Here is a 19,116-nt window from a genome sequence, read left to right as displayed (position 1 = left end):
ATTTGAGGGGAGGATATACTGATCTCCACGTGAACTTTACATATGGTTGTCAGAGGAAAACTGATCTTTCAGAACTTTCCTTGAAGTAAAGTGGCGTTCGAATCAGGGCTTAAACTTTAACTTGAATGTAAAATTCTGCTAATGTAGTGGTACTCTATTCAAACTCCATGAGACTTTTGCTAATGATTATTAGTTGTTTTCAAGGCTTATGGTACCTACTGAATGCAATTCTTACAAAAGTTCTTACAATTAAAAAAACACCATTTCAGGATATCCTGCAGTTTCTATTTTCTTATTTAGCATCACTCTTCTGCCGCATTTGGCTTATTCCAATGATGAGGATGAATGGTGGGTGATTGGATGAAATTATGAACGGGACACTCAAGGGACCCATGCCCAATCACTGGAAATTTTTGGTGGTGAGATTAGATGTCCATCAGTCAATGCACTAGGCCATAGAGATGGTGTTAAGCAGCATTTGAGATACTGTTTCTGAAATGCATGGCTAGACTAATTTTACTAAATTAGTATTTAAGTTTTTCAGTCTAGTACATTTCATTTTTGTAGCTTAAATATCAAGAGTGGTATGATGCCAATTATTCAATGAAAGTCAATCTACATTAATATCAGGTAGGTGTTTTAGTTCCACCAAATTTTATCTCTGTACTCTAGTAGTTTCCGAGACATCAATAATTAACATGGATGTGGAGGAAAGATCAGGGTTCCCACGTAAACTCTAACTGCATTTTCCCTGAGATTTCCCCGAGTTTTCCAGAATCAGCACATTTTTTCCAGAGTAGTCAATACCCAGTATATTACTTTTCTAAATATACAGGGTGTCCACAAAGTCCTGCTACCGTTACAATGAAACTTAACTCCTAAACTATATGAGATAAATCCATGCAGTTTTTTGCAATGTGTTCTACAGCTCTCAAAGTTTTATTTACAATTACAACACTTCAACATGCGCCCCGTTAGTTACCCTTGGACGTCGAGACGATATTCGATCTCCATTCATACACGCTGCAGCATAGCAGCATCAACCTGTTCGAGAACTTCTGCAATCTTTGTACGAAGTGTGACAAGATCTGGAACAGGGGTTTCGTAGACACGATCCTTGACGTACCCCTGGAGAAAAAAAATCAAGGGGGTGATATCAGGGGAGCACGGTGGCCAGGAGATTGGTCCATCACGGCCAATCCATCTCCCAGGGGAATGTCTATCCAAAAGGTCGCTCATATCTCGAGACCAATGAGGAGGCGCTCCATCTTGCTGGAAGATTACGTTTGGCTGCAGTTCCAACACCTGAGGGAGTAGGTATTCATGAATCATGTCGTAGTAATTAATTAGCCCCTGTAACCGTGTCCTCAGCAAAGATACATGGACCAATTATCATGCATAAGAGCACACCAAATGTTCAGTTTTGGGCTAGCTTGAACATGTTCACGAATGACGTGAGGATTTTCAGAACCCCATATCCGAATGTTATGTCCAGACACATGGAAAGTAGCTTCATCAGAGAACATCACCCTTTTCTGTCATCATTGTCGCTCACAACATAATTTGCAAAAAAACAATAAAAATTAAAATAATAATAATAAAATACCACTACTTATTAAAACTTTGAGAGCTGTAGAACACGTTGCAAAAACTGCATGTCTTTATCTCATATAGTTTAGGAGCTATGTTTCATTGTAATGGTAGCAGAACTTTGTGGACACCCTGTATTTTACAATGGCCTATGATGCATCTGTTTTATCAGCAATATTACCGATCTGATATATTTATAAACAATCTGTAATTTAGTGCAATATTCTGCCATCATCTTATTTATTTTATGAATAACAACATGTAAATAATGTCATGGTTTTGCAAAGTAAATGTCTAAATAGGTAGTTCCTTTTCAAAGGTAAAACCCACTACAATCACCCGGTTATATACATTAATTAAGGAGGTGAATGAACCATTCATCGAACATTCAAGGAGCACTTGCAATTTTATATCAGATCAGTAGGCCTATTAGTAAATTTTGTGTAGTACTTTATCAGTACCAGCCAATAACAAAACAAATTAAAGAATAAAATGATATCTTTATGCACTTAATTAAGGTTTTAGGAATTTTCACACATTTTTACAGCATACAAAATAACAAAATAAATTTCAAACATCGTTACAAACTTTGGGAGATGGCTCATCACATGGTGTTCAAAGTCATTGCTAATTGACCTACTGAAGTGATAGAAGATTATCTTTAGCTTTCATAATGAAATGGGGCAGTTACGAAAACCATGTGGCTGTTTAGCAGCCTGTAAGATAGAGAAGTCAGATGAAATTTTCAAGATTCTCTAGGAGCTTCAAATCTCCAAAGTGATTCAAGTATCATACTATCCAGCATTTCAGTGACACTGAAAAAGTGAAACATGGGCCCAGCCAGGTACAGCCACGTACTACAGTGCGTTCAATTTAAAAGCGGTACGTAAGGTATATTTGAGTCTTGTTTTTGTTGTTGTCGTCCGTTATGTTCCGTCTGTTCCGTTATGCCCATTGTTACAGGAAAAGTTTATTGTAGCGGAAGAGAGGGAAGGATAGAGAAGGAGCGAAGGGGAGGTGACGAGGAGGGAGGGTACGGATGCATTGTCAGTTGCAGATGTTCCGCTGTACTGCTGGGTTGTGTTTGTTCTTCGTTGAGTTAAGTGACTGAGAAATTGCCCTCTACGATGCCATTTGGTGTTCAGGAACGTGCCTTTATTGTTGAACAATATTTCAGAACAAATTCATTCAAAAAAAAGCTGCAGTAAATTCACGGAAATGTTCGGTAAGAGTGCTCCGACTGTAAGTTCAATTCAGAAAATGGTCAATAAATTCTGTGAGACAGGGTCTGTATGTAACGTGAAACACCGACGTAGGAGGATTGTACTAACACAAGAGTCAGTGACTAATGTTAATGAAATAATGACAAGATCTCCCCACAAACCTTTACGACGCCTAAGCCAGGAGACGCAAATGTCCGTAGGATCAGCCCATACAGCAGTGAGGAAAATGTTGAAATTATATCCATATAGAATTCAAGTTTTTCAAGAATTAAAAGAAATTGACTACCCTAATCGTGTGCACTACTGTCAATGGTTGAAGGACTTCATTGGGAATGACATCACTGTGTTGGACTATGTGTTCTTTTCCGATGAAGCACGGTTTCACCTGAATGGTTACGTGTCTTCGCAAAATTATCGAACATGGAGCTCTGAAAATCCCCATCTTTTCGTGGAGTCCCCCTCCACCCTCAGAAAGTTGGTGTCTGGTGTGCCATATCCAGGCGGCAAGTTTTAAAAACACAATAGATAGTGAAATTTACCAAAACATTATAATGCAGTTTGTTGCAATGTTGGAACCAGAGGAACGTTGGTGCTGGTTTCAGCAGGACGGCGCAACTCCACATACTTTCAATGAGACTATGGCCATGTTAAGAGATTTCTTTGGACACAGGATTATTTCAAAGGGACTGTGGCCCGCCAGATCCCCAGATCTTTCAAGTCCGGACTACTTCTTGTGGGGGGTTTTTAAGCAAAAAGTATACAGGCAGAATCCACGCACCTTAGAAGAGCTGAGGCACCACATCACTGAGGAAATTAGGAGTATAACTGTAGATGTCCTCCATAATGTTGCAAGAAATATGGAAAAACGTGTTAACATGTGTATTCAAGAACAAGGTCATCATTTTCAACATTTGCTTTAAGAATCTTACTTGTATATTTTGTATATTGTATATTTGTGCTCCATACCGCTTTTAAATTGAACGCACTGTATAAGGACTGTGCAACTGACCAGTTCCAAAATGTCCATGTTTCATATGTTGAAAAGTGACCTAGGACCGAAAGCTTACAAACAACATACAGACCACTTTGTAGCCTAAGAAAGCAGTAAAGGCAAAGTGCCTATTGGAACATTAAACATAAATTGGAACAGAAGAATTATCATGGAGACAGCTTTCAACTTGCAGAATGACAGGTTGTATGCCACAAGAAGTTAGTAGGGGCCACATTCTGCTTCAATCATGGTGTGGTGAGAAATGGGGCATTATGATAGCATCACTGAGCTCCTTTTCTGCAAGCAAGGGGTAAAAAAAACATCAGCCCGAGTGTACCAGGAGACAGTCCTGGAGACTACAGTCAAGGATCTAAGCAATATTATTCCATTGCCAGAAGTAAAGTTTTCAGCAGGATTGTGCACCAATTCATATGGCTGAAACAACCCAGCAGTGGCTTGAAACAAATGTGGTTAACTTTATTTCTCCCTCAGATGGATCATCGGGCAGTGCAGGCCTCAGCTCTCTGGACTAGAAATTGTGGTCTGTACTTGAAGACATGATTTGCAAGAAGATATAATGCAGTAATGCCACTTCGAACCACTATCTTGTGAAGGCAGTGGAAGATTTCCCCCTCGATACAGGTGTAATGCAATTGATGAGTGTCCATCAATGTGCATGTCAAAGGCAGTCATTTTGTGCTTTGTGTACACAATATATCCACGTAACACATATCCATAGGATATAGTATCTTCTGTTATTTCATTCAGACCTTTGAAATATTTATATGGTAAGACTTGATGTGTATATGTAGAATACTTTTGGCAAACAGGGTGTCTACCAAAATAACAAATCCAAAATTCTTGACTTTTTCTTGACCTTTCTTTCTTTATTCTTACATTTATTTAATCGGCTCTTACTTAGGTATAGTTGGAAATTAAGAAAATAGATATGCTTATTCAATAAAAAAAACTCCTCCCATAAGGCCGTTATGATGAAAACTGAAGCTGTACTTTAAGAAGAGATTTATTTAGACTTGCTTTAATTATTAATACATGTAAAAATTATTTCTTAAGAAATAAAATGAACCAATCTTAACCACAACTCAATAGAATTTTAGATTACCAAATATTAAATTATATCAAAATACAGTACAGGTATATAACAATGTAAGTTCACTATACTATAAAAAATAGCAAAAGTTCTTGACCTAAAGCATAATTTCTTGACTTTCTTGACCTATCCATTGATTTGTTGACTTGTTCTTGACTTTCTTGACTGATAAGACACCATAATATCAAATAATCTGTGATGTAAAATAAACACATATCTAAAGCCTGCATCTTCAAAACAGTTCATTGAAAGCAAGTTAATGAAGTTGGAATTATTAGTACAAGAACAAGCACATTTTAGTCCTTCAGATGTGCTTCATTGGGACTCAATGATAGTTAGATGATTTTCCCTGAGATTTCCCTGAGTTTTTACTTTACTTCAAATTCCCTGAGAATTCCAGGTATGTGGGAACCCTGAAAGATGCTTTTCTCTACACCTTTCATGCTCTGCAGTAAAAATTTAAAAAATTCTCTTGTAGTCTAGGCTTGTTAGAAGCATAAAAACACAGTTCTTTGTTGCTTTGTTTCAGGAGAACACACGCCCCCTTCATCAGACATTTATTTTTAGTTTGATTAAAGATACAGTTATAACAATGGTTAAAAATTCATAAGAAAAAGAATCAGTTATACAATGGATCTGGTCAATGTTACATTGTTGTAACATAGCAACTTAACTGTGAAACAAGCAATCTGTTTTATTATTCTTTTAGTATTATTTTAGACGAAAATTTTTATCACTTCTTTTTTCTTAAATTACATGGGTCATTTCATAAATAATACACACTAATTTATTACTCACCTGTGGTGGTGATGTCTCTTCACAGTCCTTCAATGTAGTCTCCCTACTTAGCAATGACCGTATCCCAAAGTCTTGGAAGCTTCTGTATGCCATCCAATATGCCAACTTTGTTCAGCTGTCAAATGGCTCAGGTAACGGTATTCTTCCTGAGATCAAAAACGACGTCCACACAAAGGCAGTTTCAACTTGGGGAAGAGGTCGAAGTCGGGGGGACTCATGTCTGGACTATATGGAGCATGGGGTATCACATCCCAACCGTAAGCACCAAGTTTTTCATTGACGACATGCCCAATATGCAGTCGAGCGTTGTCTTGAAGAATGAGTGGACCAGCTTCGAGTAGCTGAGGGCATGTTCTGTGCATTTTTCTTCGCAGATTTTGTAAGAAATCATGGTAATACACTGCTGTGACATGTGTGCCACATGGAACACTGTCTGTGAGGATTACTCCCTGATGATCATAAGCAAAAAATCATCATTTGTTTGAATTTTCATTGTGGCACCGAATTTTTTTGGGTCGTGACTGCATTTTCAGTTCAGGTTCAAATTCCGTGATCCACATTTCATCAATAGCAACAATCCGATATAAGAATGCCTCTCCTTCAACGATGAATCTTTGTTTCAGCATGGTTGCATTGTCCAGGTATATCTTATTCTGTGCAGCTGTCAAGATGTGCGGGACCCAGCGTGCTGAAATTTTTCTCTTCCCTAAATCATTGATCAAAATGCAGTATACAGACGTCGGTGGGATCAGAAAGTTCTTCACAAGTTGCACGACGATCTTCTTCTAGAGTTGCATACACCGTTCATCAGTTGTTTTCGGCCTTCCTGGTCTTGCATCATCCTGTATACTCACACGACCACTATGAAAAAGATTTGACCAACGAGACACTGTACTACGGTTTAATGTTGACTCGCCGCACACTTCCAGTAACGCTCAGTGGATTTCTGTCGGGTTTTTGCCACGTAGAGTTTCAATTTTAATGTACGATCTCTGATCGTCAACTGTAATACTACCCGAAACACCTGCAGCCTCCATTTCCACTCCGTTTCACAGTCACGCTATGTAAAGTAGAAAGCTCACAAACACACGGCTGGCTGCATCATGCCCTGAACGTAAAATGACGCCAGTCTTACTTCGGTTGCATCATCCACTCCACAGTGTTGCCACACTGTAATTATTTATGAAATGGTCCATGTATAAATCCAAAATATCATCAGGAAATTCAAAATCATTATCTCTTTTACAAAAGTTCTTGATGTCTTCCGTTATATTAAAAAAAAGTGATAATTTTTAATCTAAAATGACACTAAAATAATAATAAAACAGACTGCTTGTTTCACAGTTAAGTTGCTACGTTACAACGATGTAACATTGACAAGATCCATTGTATAACTGATTCTTTTTTCCTTATGAATTTTTAACCACTGTTATTAGGGCTGAGCCGATAACGATACTGATGTATCGGTATCGGAAAGTATCAGTTGTAATTCATCTACCGATACTTTTCCAACATATTGGTCTTTCACAGAATCCGCAAAAATGCTGTATCACACTTTCGCAGAGTCTAATTATCCTGGAAATTATGCAAAATTTGAAGTTTCTCTTTATTTTGTACCAGTTTTGAATGAAAAATTATATTTTGTGATTACATAACATCTATTTTCATATTTCTTGAATATTCTAAAGCAAATTTCCTTAATAATTTGATGCATATAATTGCAGAAGAATATTTACACATCAATATTGATCAACACTTTGAACAAATTTTTAATTATTGCAATTTTCAAGTATCGGTATTGATATTGGCATCGGTATCGGTTCAAAATGTTATCGGCTCAGCCCTAATTGTTATAACTGTATCTTTAATCAAACTAAAAATAAATGTCTGATGAAGGGAGTGTGTGTTCTTCTGAAACATAACAACAAAAAACTGTGCTTTTATGCTTGTAACTACTATAGACTACGTACAAGAGAAATAATTCTACAATGCATGCAATATGTACATACAAGAAAAATTACAGTTAGCAACACATGGCACCTTGCAATGTGATCAATAATTGGCACACACCAAAGACATACTGCATGTAAGTCACCCTACTCAAGATTTTTATGGGGCCTCCCTGATGGCATACTGGTAATGTTGTCACCTTGTAATCAAGGGGTCCCAGGTTTAATACCCAGTGGAGAAACATAGTGGTTCGGATCCCACTTCAAACTGTAGGTCCAGTCCCCATCAGCCTATCTGTGTATAAAGAGGACTTAAAACGAAAACTCAAACAAACATTAAGAATCTTACCTGCTAACAGTTGCAGGGGATGCTTGTTGTAGATCTGCAACCTCAAATACCATGTGGATCCAAGGTGTAAACTTGATACGTTCTGAATTTGCTAAGCACAACATTTTGTTGTCATCCAAAACAGTATTCATATTTTCTATCCATACTGCATCAACAGGACCATCACATATCACCCACTGGTGTTCCTCTTCCTGGACCTACAAGTAATCCACATACAAAAGAACATTTAATCAAAAGAAATTAAATGCATAAATTATTTTACTACCTCATCATAAGTTATTAGAAGACTGAAAAAGTTGCAGATATTACACACAACCATTAATTAAAAAAAGACGCACACTCTTTACGTAGTGTATTGTAATAACTAGAGCCCGGTGGTTCAGGCATTTATTTTCGTTAAAATAGGCAGGCAAAAAGGCATTTATAATGTGGAAAATAGGCACTAAAAATGAAAAAAAGGCAAAATAAACTGAAAAAAGGCACATTTGGAAGTCGCTTACTTTTATCTATAATTTCTGGCAACATGTTAAATCTACATTGGGAAGAGCATTTCAATTTTCTCCGTCATGATTGCACATAACTACAAGGTGTTTTTTAAAGTTCTCAACATTCATTGATAGTAGTTTGTCAGAGAGAATGTTTTTCATAATAGAAAATGATCTTTCTACTTCGACAGAAGTTATTGGAGCATACATAAAACAAGCTAATGTAACAGTTGGGCTGAAAAGTTCGTAGGCTGACTCATATATGGCGTTACTAGAATTAAATCCATGTGATTTTTACTTAGTACTAACCTTCAAAAGATACGTGTATAAATTTCACAGCTGCCGGATAATTAGTTCGTGAGATATAGCATTGTGAGTGAAGCAGCTTTTGTTATTGTGAAAAAATGGATAAAAAAGAATTTCGTGTGTTAATAAAGCATTGCTTTTTGGCGAAAAAAAATACTGTTGAAGCCAAGGCTTGGCTTGATAAACATTATTCGGACTCTGCACCAGGAAAATCAACCGTTGATAAGATAAGATAAGATAAGATTTATTTCCATCCACTTGATCATATGAGTACAAATAGCACTATGATATGAGATAGGTCAATTACATGTATAATTTTGAGTACAAAGGAATTAACACATACTTAAGCATATTAAAAAGTATAAAGAGTATAAAATAAAATTACATGTATGATTTTGAGTACAAAGGAATTAACACATACTTATGCATATTAAAAAGTATAAGAGAGTATGGAATAACATAGAAAATAGAAGAAAAATCAAAGGTTATGACTATTAGTGAACATAAAAATACAAGAAAAGTCAAAGGTTATGTCTATTAATGAAAAATATGATCTAAGTACTCCTCTGTGCTATAAAACAAATACTTCATAAGCAAGCTTTTTACTGTTATTTTAAATTTGGTTGGATTATGATTCTTGAATTCCTCTGGCAGCTTGTTATAGAGTTTTACACCTTGAAATCCTAGACCACTATGAGTTTTGGATGTGCGGACAGTAGAAAGGTGGAGGGAGTTATGCATACGAGTGCTGTACTTGTGTATGTCCAGATTTTTTGAGAAGATTTTAGAATTTGTATGAATAAAGTACAACGTTTCTAATATGTACAAAAAAATGGAAGAGGTAATATTTGAAATTCATTGAAAATTTGTTTTGTTGGGTTTGAGAGGGATACATTCTTCATAATTTTTAATATGCGTTTTTGCCAAATAAAAATTTTCTGCATTTTGGGTGAACTGCCCCAGAAAGAGATACCATATGTGAGTACAGGTTGAATCTGTCCAAAATATACTGTCCTTAAATCATTCAAAGTTAAAACATTTCTCAAAATTCTCATCATGTAGCAGAGCCTGCTTAACTTTTCAGTTAAATTAGTAATATGCATGTCCCAAGACAGGTTTGTGTCTATCCATACTCCTAACAATTTTATTGCATTGCATTCTTTGACAACTTCATTGTTAATAATCACATTTAAGTTTTTTATTTGTTTTGCTGGATTAAAATTTATTAGAAATGTTTTATTAACATTCAGGAAAAGCTTGTTGTTGTTTAGCCAGGTGTTTAGTTGTGTTGTTGTTGAAATAGAATTCTTTTGAAGTTGCTCATATTCCAGGCTTTTTACTACAGGGAGGTTATTGCAGCATGCCACCGCAAGAGCGTCTGCCGCTTGCCGGCCCAGTCATGCAACAGGTGCCGGCAAATTGCGTAACAGATAGCCCGTTACACAAACCGCTTGTTTTGTAATGTTTCCACTTTTCACAATTATAGTTACAATTACAACTTAAATAAGCACGTACCTTGTCGTAAGGATGCTGGAAAAGGTGTCCTCTAAAATACAAATATTTCTGGCACTTTATTTTTGACATGTAATCTTTCTTAGACACCGCGAGAGCGTCGGCCGCTTACCGGCCTTGTCATGCATCAGGTGCCGCCAAATTGCGTAACAGATAGTCCGTAACAGAAACCGCTTGTTTTGTAATGTTTCCACTTTTCACAATTACAGTTACAATTACAACCTTATTTCAGACATCTAATCTTTCTTAGACATCTCTACTTTATCCTCGGTTGACAGAAAGGGAAGACAGCATCGCGGCGCATAAAGCAAACCGAAAGTGTAAAATTATATTTAAAACTAATAATAATGATGATCACTAACCTTCTGTGTTATAAATGATGTTGAAAATGACCTCCTTCAACACCAATACATTTCCGGCATCTGTGTATGAAATTCCTCTGAACATCCATAAGCTCCTCAGGTGTGATTCTGGCAATTTCTCTTCTTATATTTTCTTTTAAATCCTCTATTGTACGCGGGTTATTCTGATACACTTTGTTTTTTAATGTTCCCCATAAATAATAATCACAAGGAGTAAGATCGGGGCTACGAGAGGGCCACAACTCAGTACTGATAATTCTGTCCTCAAAAATCTCGGCAATAAAATTAAGTGATTCATAAGCAGTGTGAGCAGTAGCAGAGTCCTGCTGAAAAAATGACTGCTGGCATTCAATGTCCGTTAATTGTTCAAAAAAAGGTTGTAGTATGTCTCTTCGATACCTTTCACCATTGATAGTACCTTCATAAAAAATAGGCCCTATTATTCTGTGTGCATTCAAACCACACCACACACCAATTTTTGCAGGATGGAGCGGAACTTCATGCACAAGGTCAGGTTTTTCTGCGCTCCAATAGCGATTGTTTTGTGAAATAACTCGGCCATTCAATTCGAACCAAGCTTCGTCTGAAAATATGATTAATTCTGGATTTACTCTGCCAGCAACAATATTATCCAGCATCCAGTTACAGAATCGAACTCTAGTCGCGTGATCGCGCGGTTGCAATTCATGAACCACTGTAATTTTGTAGGGTTTTAATCTAAGTAATTTAGTGGCATTTCGTGCTGAGGATTTTGAAATGCCTGTTTCCTGAGCAAGCCGACGGAGGGATTTTTTTGGAGTATGTTCAAGTCGTTCACCAATTTCGTCTAGCTTTTCTTCCGTAAGAACACGTCGTCTGGAAACACGTTTCTTAGGTTCAAGAGATCCTGTCTCTCGTAATCTTTTAACGAGGTTGTAAACAGTATGTCTGTCCGGAACAGGATTGCCAGGAAATTTTCTTGCGAATCGCCTGACTACTTTTCTGCAAGAGTTCGTTTTCACGTAAGTATCGTACATAAAAACTCTTTGTTCAAGGCTATATTTGTTTGGCGGCATAACTAATGAATGAATAACAATTAACACACGATAAAGCACTAGCACTGAATAGCACACCAATAACACAGTATAAACAACACGAGTACTGATAAACGCAAACCGAAGTGAACACGTCTAAACAACTGGTAGCCGACAGCTGTCGCATTCGCGTAGTATCGAGAGGCTTCTCGCGGCTTACCACTACTCCGATAAGCCGCTGACGCTCTTGCGACATCTGAGGAATTTCGCTTCTAGCGTCGGCTCTATAGACACTGGATGGACCAAATTTTGAGGGAAGCACAACAAAAGACTACTCTATGAGGATATGTAATGCTCCTGCCGCAACTTTGAAAAAAAAAAAATATGGAAATTACGATGTTCAGAAATTTTGCGTAATTACGGGGAAAATAGAACTTTGGGATTTGGCCCCCGTTTCCCCCTGGACTCACAATTGTCGGAATTTACATAAAATGTTGCTTTTTGTTCATTCTTACATTTAGAATTTAAATTTCTTAAAAAGATGCAGTTGTTGAGCAGTTATAGCCTTTTATATTCAGTTTATCCCATAGTAGCAAAAGGGGAAAAGTGCTTATTTCAAATGGCGCTCTCAGAAAGAAAAACGCACACAGTGTATGATCGCTACTTTACTTCAAAAATATTCACACGTTAAAATTAAGTGACACTGTTAAATAATTCGTTTATCTGCGCTTTCGTTTTGCATAATAATGTATACGTAACCTCCCCCCTCGAAAATCTTGGGCACGCCACTGACTCTAGTGTTCAAAAGGATTAATCTTGTGTTATCTGCAAAATAAGAGTCACGGTTTTGTTTATTCGAAGGCAAGACAAGAATGAAAAATTGAATCCTTTATGTTGGATGAGTCATTGCTGTCAGAAGCGATATGGGCAGAAATAAAGTGCCAGAAATATTTGTATTTTAGAGGACACCTTTTCCAGCATCCTTGCGGCAAGGTACGTGCTTATTTAAGTTGTAATTGTAACTATAATTGTGAAAAGTGGAAACATTACAAAACAAGCGGTTTGTGTAACGGGCTATCTGTTACGCAATTTGCCGGCACCTGTTGCATGACTGGGCCGGCAAGCGGCCGACGCTATTGCGGTGGCATGCTGCAATAACCTCCCTGTATGATATTTGTATCATCCGCAAAAAGTATTTGTTTGAGACTCTGATAAGGTTTCTTCTGGAAGATCATTTATGTAGAGTAAAAATAAAACTGGTCCTAGAATTGAGCCTTGCGGTACACCTGTATTGAGGAACAGTTGGTCTGATTTGATTTTGTTAATATCTACATACTGACATCTGTCTTTTAAATAAGAGGTGAACCATTTTTTTGCTAAACCTCTGATACCATAATGGTCCATTTTATCTAGTAAAATGTCATGCTGAACCAAATCAAATGCTTTGGTGAAATCTAAAAATAATCCGTGCACATGCATTTTTTTGTCTCTCGATTTTAGTATGTTATTTGTAAATTCAAAAATAGCTTCTGATATTGACTTACTTTTTTGGTATCCAAATTGATGTTTGGATAAGATCTTTTTTGGTATCCAAATTGATGTTTGGATAAGATGTCGTATTTTTCTAGGAAAGTTACTAATCTATTTAGCATAATTTTCTCTATTACTTTAGAGAAGACCGATAAAAGAGAAATTGGCCTATAGTTTGAGCATTCTTCTTTGTTGCCTTTCTTGAATAATGGTCTCACTTTTGCTATTTTGTACTCACTAGGAAAAATACCTGTTTCTAAAGATGTGTTGCAAATACTTACTAGTGGTTGTAAAATACTATTCGCACATTTTTTTAGTAGAGAACTTGAAAATTCATCTGGCCCTGATGAATACTTATTTTTTAAATTTATAATTACCTTCTCGACTTCTCCCTCGGTTACTGGTGTGAGAAACATAGTGTTTGTGTTTCTGGGACTGTTGAAATATGTTCTTAATCTAGGTGTAGAGATTACTGCATTTTTATTTACAGTATTGGGAATGTTCACAAAGTATGCATTAAAAATTTGTGCTACATCAAGGGGATTGCTTATTTTCTCTCCATCAGCCATAATTTCTATCTTTTCATTCACGTTCTTTGTTTTCTTACCAGTTTCATCATTAACAATTTCCCATAGTTTCTTTGATTTATTAGCAGATTTGCGTATTTTATCTGCAATGGCCAATTTCTTAGCATTGTTTATTACCTTCCTGAGAATAATTACATATTTTTTGTAGTGGTCTTTAAGTATGGGATTCTTGTTTTTCTGGATTTCTTTATATAATTTTCTTTTTGTTTCACAGGACTTTTTTGTCCCTTTAGTTATCCAGGAAATTGATTTTGTTTGATTTAGGGGTTGTCTGTATGTTTTGTATGGAAATGCTACTTCAAAATGATATTTTACTATCTTTGTGAATAAGCTTACTTTTGTATTTACATTTTCCTCCATGAGCACATCAGTCCAGTTTTCTTTCTTTAATGAATATACAAAGTTTCCTATATTTTCCTTGGTGAATTTTCTTTTTTCTACAGTAGTGATATGTTTTGCAGTTTTTTCTTTTATATTCTCTGGTATATGGACACTTATGAAAACTGCTTCATGATCGGACAAGGCTAAAGGTAAAATACGAGGGGCGATCAGGTTGCTCCGACCCTAACATAGAAGGAATGACGTCACGATTGATTTTTTATTTTGTTATTGTTTAGTGATCCTTTATATGCTTTCAATCTGAATTGCAAGTCTAAGTAACGTACAGTTTTCTTTTTACAGGGGTTTAACTGAGTGAAGTTGTGTCAATGTGCCAGAATGGAGAAAACTGAGGTGAGAGCTGTGATTAAATATTTTGTGAAGAAGAAGTGGACGGTATCCAAAATTCATGAGGACTTGGTGGATACATTAGGGGACAGTGCTCCTTCATACAATATGGTGAAGAGATGGTGTCGTGAGTTTAATTGTGGGAGAGAGTCGTGTGAGGATGAACATGCAGGTGGAGCACCAAAAACTGTCATGACGACCGAAAACATTAACAAAGTCCACATATCGTGCTGAAGGATCGTCGAGTCACTATCCGTCATGTTGCTGATATGTGTGGCCTGTCATATGGCACTGTGCAAAACATAATTACCCAGGAATTGCAAATGAAAAAAATTGCTACAAGATGGGTCCCTCGAAACCTCACCCCAGATCAGAAGCGCACCCGAGTGCTCATCAGTCAAGAACTTCTTGACAAGTTTCGTGCTGATATAGACGATTTTCTTGCCCGATTTGTAACTATGGATGAAACATGGGTCCATCACTTCGACCCAGAAACAAAATCACAAAGCATGGAGTGGAAACACCCACATTCTCCACCAACGAAGAAGTTCAAGGTGCAAACGTCAGCCAAGAAGGTGATGGCCTCAATTTTCTAGGACTGCAAGGGTGTCCTTCTTGTGGACTATCTACAAAGAGGCCAAACCATCACTGGCACATACTACAGTGACCTAATCAAGAAATTACGTGATTCCATCAAGAAAAAGAGGCGTGGGATGTTGACCCGTGGTGTGCTCCTTCACCAGGACAATGCACCTGTCCACACCTCACGCATTGCGAGGGCCGCTATTGCAGATGCATCGTTCGAATTGCTGCCCCACCCACTCTATTCCCCAGATTTGGCCCCCAGTGATTTCCATTTGTTCAAACATTTGAAGAATGACATTCGTGGGCAAAAATTTTCTGATGATTCTGAGGTGATAAGGGCTGTGGACTCATGGTTGGAGGACCAGTCGGAAGAATTTTTTTTGCAAGGTATCCACGCGTTGGAGCACCGATGGGAGAAGTGCATTGGAGTTGCAGGGGAGTATGTTGAAAAATAACAATAAAATTGAAACCCTATTGCCGCTCTTTCTATGTTAGGGTCAGAGCAACCTGATCGCCCCTCGTAGATGTGGTGTATTCAAAAAAATCTTGGTTAATTATTATTTGATCAATGCATGATTTACTTGTTGGTGTTATCCTTGTTGGTGAATTTATTGTTGCAATCAAATTATGGGAGGTTAGAATTGTATTTAGTTCATTTTTTTCTGGACTGTTTTTTAAAAAATCTATGTTTATATCGCCCATCATTATAATGGGTCGTTTCTTATGTAGTAAAATGGACAACATTGTTTCCAATTTTTCAAAAAATGTGCCTAAATGTCCATCTGGTGTTCGGTATAAGCAAACTACTGTTGCTTCATTTTGTTGTAATTTTAAATTCACTACTGCGTGTTCAAAATTGAATTCTTCATTTAAATAATTCGTTTTTGTTACGTTTTCATATGGTATATTGCTTTCAACTAGTATGGCAGCACCACCTCGTTTGTGTTGTTTACGGCAATATGCGCTGGCTAAATTAAAATTTGGGATTTGTGTGGAAGAAAACTCTTCTTCTCGCAACCAATGTTCAGTGGCACAAATTATATGTGGGACTTCTTTGAGGGATCCAAGAATCACATCCAGCTCATGGACCTTGTTCCTTAATGACTGAAAATTTTGACTCATTAACCTAAAAATATTTTTGTTTTCAGAGATAAGAAGTTGTTCATTTTTGTTTATGTGTCTATAAGGTGTGTGTGTTTGGTTTGTGTTTTCTAAATTAAGCGTTTTTGCTGTGGTGAGGCCTTGTACGTTTTGATGAAATATATTTAATATGTTTTCTTTTGCATTTACTTTTTTAACATGAGTACCTTTCCCTTCTTTTGTTTTTTTATCATCACTCTTGACACTTGGTTCTAAAATAAAAAATCTTCATGAAATTTTTGTGGTAAACGTTTTTCCCTTCTTGACAGTCTTGGAGCTCCGTCACTTCTGCTGGGAGAGCGTTCGACATGCCGCCTTTTCTCTTCAATGAAACCAATATCACTCACAGTTTTCACAGCAATGTCGCTAGCTTCTACACCCACCCTATCATTTTCATTGCTGCTCTTGTTGTTTGTCTCAGTCAAAGTGTTTTGTGTTTTTCCCTTGTCGGATTCAACTAGCGCTGCTCCACTTATCCACTTCCTTGTGTCAGTACACTTTTTCCAGCAGAGTGGGAAGCTTTGATTTTCCTGCGATTTTCTGTTAATAACACCATGGATCATTTGACATACATACTGTTTTCCTTTGTGGTTCAAGTGCTGTCCATGTCTTGTATGATATTCTCTGCTCATGGTGTCAAGGTCGATTATGGTTACATTTTTGAAGTGTTTACAAGTGTTCATCTGTTTATTTATTTTTTGTATTTTGATGTTTACACACGACTGAGGGATGAGATCATATCTGTGGGGTATAGTAGTGGTTTGCTAAATTTAAACGAGGCGAAATGAGCATCGAAGACGATGCACGCAGTGGACGCCCCAAAGAGACTGTTACTGACGAAAACATCAAAAAAGCCCACAAAATAATTTTAAATGATCGTAAAGTGAAGTTGATCGAGATAGCTGAGACTTTAAAAATATCAAAGGAACGTGTTGGACATATTGTGCATGAATATTTGAACATGCGAAAGCTGTGTGCAAAATGGGTGCCGCGTGTGCTCACAATCGATCAAAAGCAACAACGTTTTGATGATTCGGAGTGATGTTTAGCGATATTCAACCGTAATAAACACGAATTTTTCCGTCGATATATTACAATGGATGAAACATGGCTCCATAACTACACTCCAGAGTCCAATCGACAGTCAGCCGAGTGGACTGCACGTGATGAACCGAATCCAAAGCATAGAAAGACGCAACAGTCGGCTGGCAAGGTTATGGCATCAGTATTCTGGGATGCGCATGGTATTATATTCATCGATTACCTCAAAAAGGGCCAGACCATCAACAGCGATTATTACATAGCGTTGTTGGAGCGTTTAAAGGATGAAATCACGAAAAAACGGCCCCATTTGAAGAAGAAAAAAGTGCTGTTTCATCAAGACAATGCACCGTGTCACAAATCAATGAAAACGATGGCAAAATTATATGAATTAGACTACGAATTGCTTCCCCATCCACCATATTCTCCAGATCTGGCCCCCAGTGACTTTTTCCTGTTTGCAGACCTTAAAAGAATGCTCGCTGGAAAGAAATTTAGCACTGATGAAGAAGTAATCGCCGAAACTGAGGCCTATTTTGAGGCTAAAGAGAAATCGTACTATAAAAATGGCATCGAAAAATTGTATGACCGCTATAATCGTTGTATCGCCCTCGAAGGCAACTATATTGAATAATGAAATCGAATTTTGTCAAAAAAATATTTTTTACTATGTTAGCCTACGAACTTTTCAGCCCAACTGTTAGCTGGACTCAGTTTGGTAACAGCATTTTCACCTTTTAGAATATCACAAATTGTTTAAATTGTTTCAAGTCCTCATTTGCACTCACTACCCGTTTGCACTTTTCCACAACAGCTGACCCCTTTTCTCCTGGCACTTCCATCATCTGCTGCATAGATTCCTCGTAGATTTTCATGGATGCTATAATTGTAATTGTCTCTGGCAATGCATCATAATGTGCAAAAATAAACTTGAATAGCACAGGAGTTTTTTCACTTCTTCAATTGAAGCTGCTTCATTTTCTGGAAGAGCATCTATCACCTCACTGATTTTTTCAAGGTTGTTAGCATAATATATAGCTGCTGATATCCAGGCTCCCCATCTGGTCAAGACTGGTTGCGGAGGTAAACTAAGCTCAGATGCAACTTTCTTAAATTTTCAGGTTCGAGACGGAGATTTCTGAAATATCTTCTTTGCGTTCGAAATCAACCTGTCCACTTCAGCAGTCAATCATGCACAACGAAATGTTAACCGAAAGGCAATATCCTAACTGAGCATGAAATACATTTTTCTCACACTTTTCTCCTTCAGCAATGTTGAAACATGCATGAGTTCAATATTACTTAAATAAGGCGAAAATTATTCACATAATAAACGGAAGAAAAATAAATGTCAACAACGTTTTTTGGGAGAAAAATAATTTATATAGGCTACACATTTTTTTAAAAAAAATGGCCAAATTTCGTTGAAAAAGGAAAAAAAGGCATTATAATTAAAAATAGGCAGTGGGGTCCCAAATAGGCAAAATGAAAAGGCTTCTAAAACATTCGAAACAACATAAAAAACGTATATCCGGAAAAATTTTATCAATATATGCAGTAGATAAAAAGAGGCATTTTGCCAAACTTCCGGGCTCTAGTAATAACTCACCTGTACAGCAGTTCTCACACATATAGCCAGAAGACCATCTCTCCACTCTAAGGTTAAAGGGTTTACTTCTCCATATAGCTCCCCAATGGTTACAGATTTGGGATTTAACACGTAAGTGGTGACGGGTCTGTATAGGGGATCAAGAACTTTATCGTGGTACAGTTTAGTGAGAGCATCTTGAAGAGCCTGCAAAAAAAAATGCAAAAGCT

At 37.1% G+C, this 19,116-nt stretch overlaps 1 protein-coding gene across 3 annotated transcripts in view; it reads right to left on the bottom strand.

Annotated features, from left to right (window-relative positions):
* Dhc16F (Dynein heavy chain at 16F) overlaps positions 1-19,116 on the bottom strand; it is a 224,355-nt gene that overhangs the window by 101,540 nt on the left and 103,699 nt on the right. For 2 of the 3 annotated variants that reach the window (XM_083138102.1, XM_083138111.1), the window contains 2 exons: positions 18,908-19,093; positions 8,012-8,208 (listed from right to left, as the gene is read on the bottom strand). In XM_083138102.1, the coding sequence (XP_082994228.1) occupies positions 8,012-8,208; positions 18,908-19,093 (383 nt within the window). The remainder of the gene's footprint in view (positions 1-8,011; positions 8,209-18,907; positions 19,094-19,116) is intronic. The other variant, XM_083138119.1, reaches the window with a different exon arrangement.

The sequence above is a fragment of the Lepisma saccharinum genome, chromosome 1 (assembly GCF_977018435.1).
Source record: "Lepisma saccharinum chromosome 1, izLepSacc3.1, whole genome shotgun sequence".
NCBI lineage: Eukaryota > Metazoa > Arthropoda > Insecta > Zygentoma > Lepismatidae > Lepisma > Lepisma saccharinum.
Note: the sequence above shows the minus strand (reverse complement) of the source record. Positions and strands in the feature narration are given on the sequence as shown.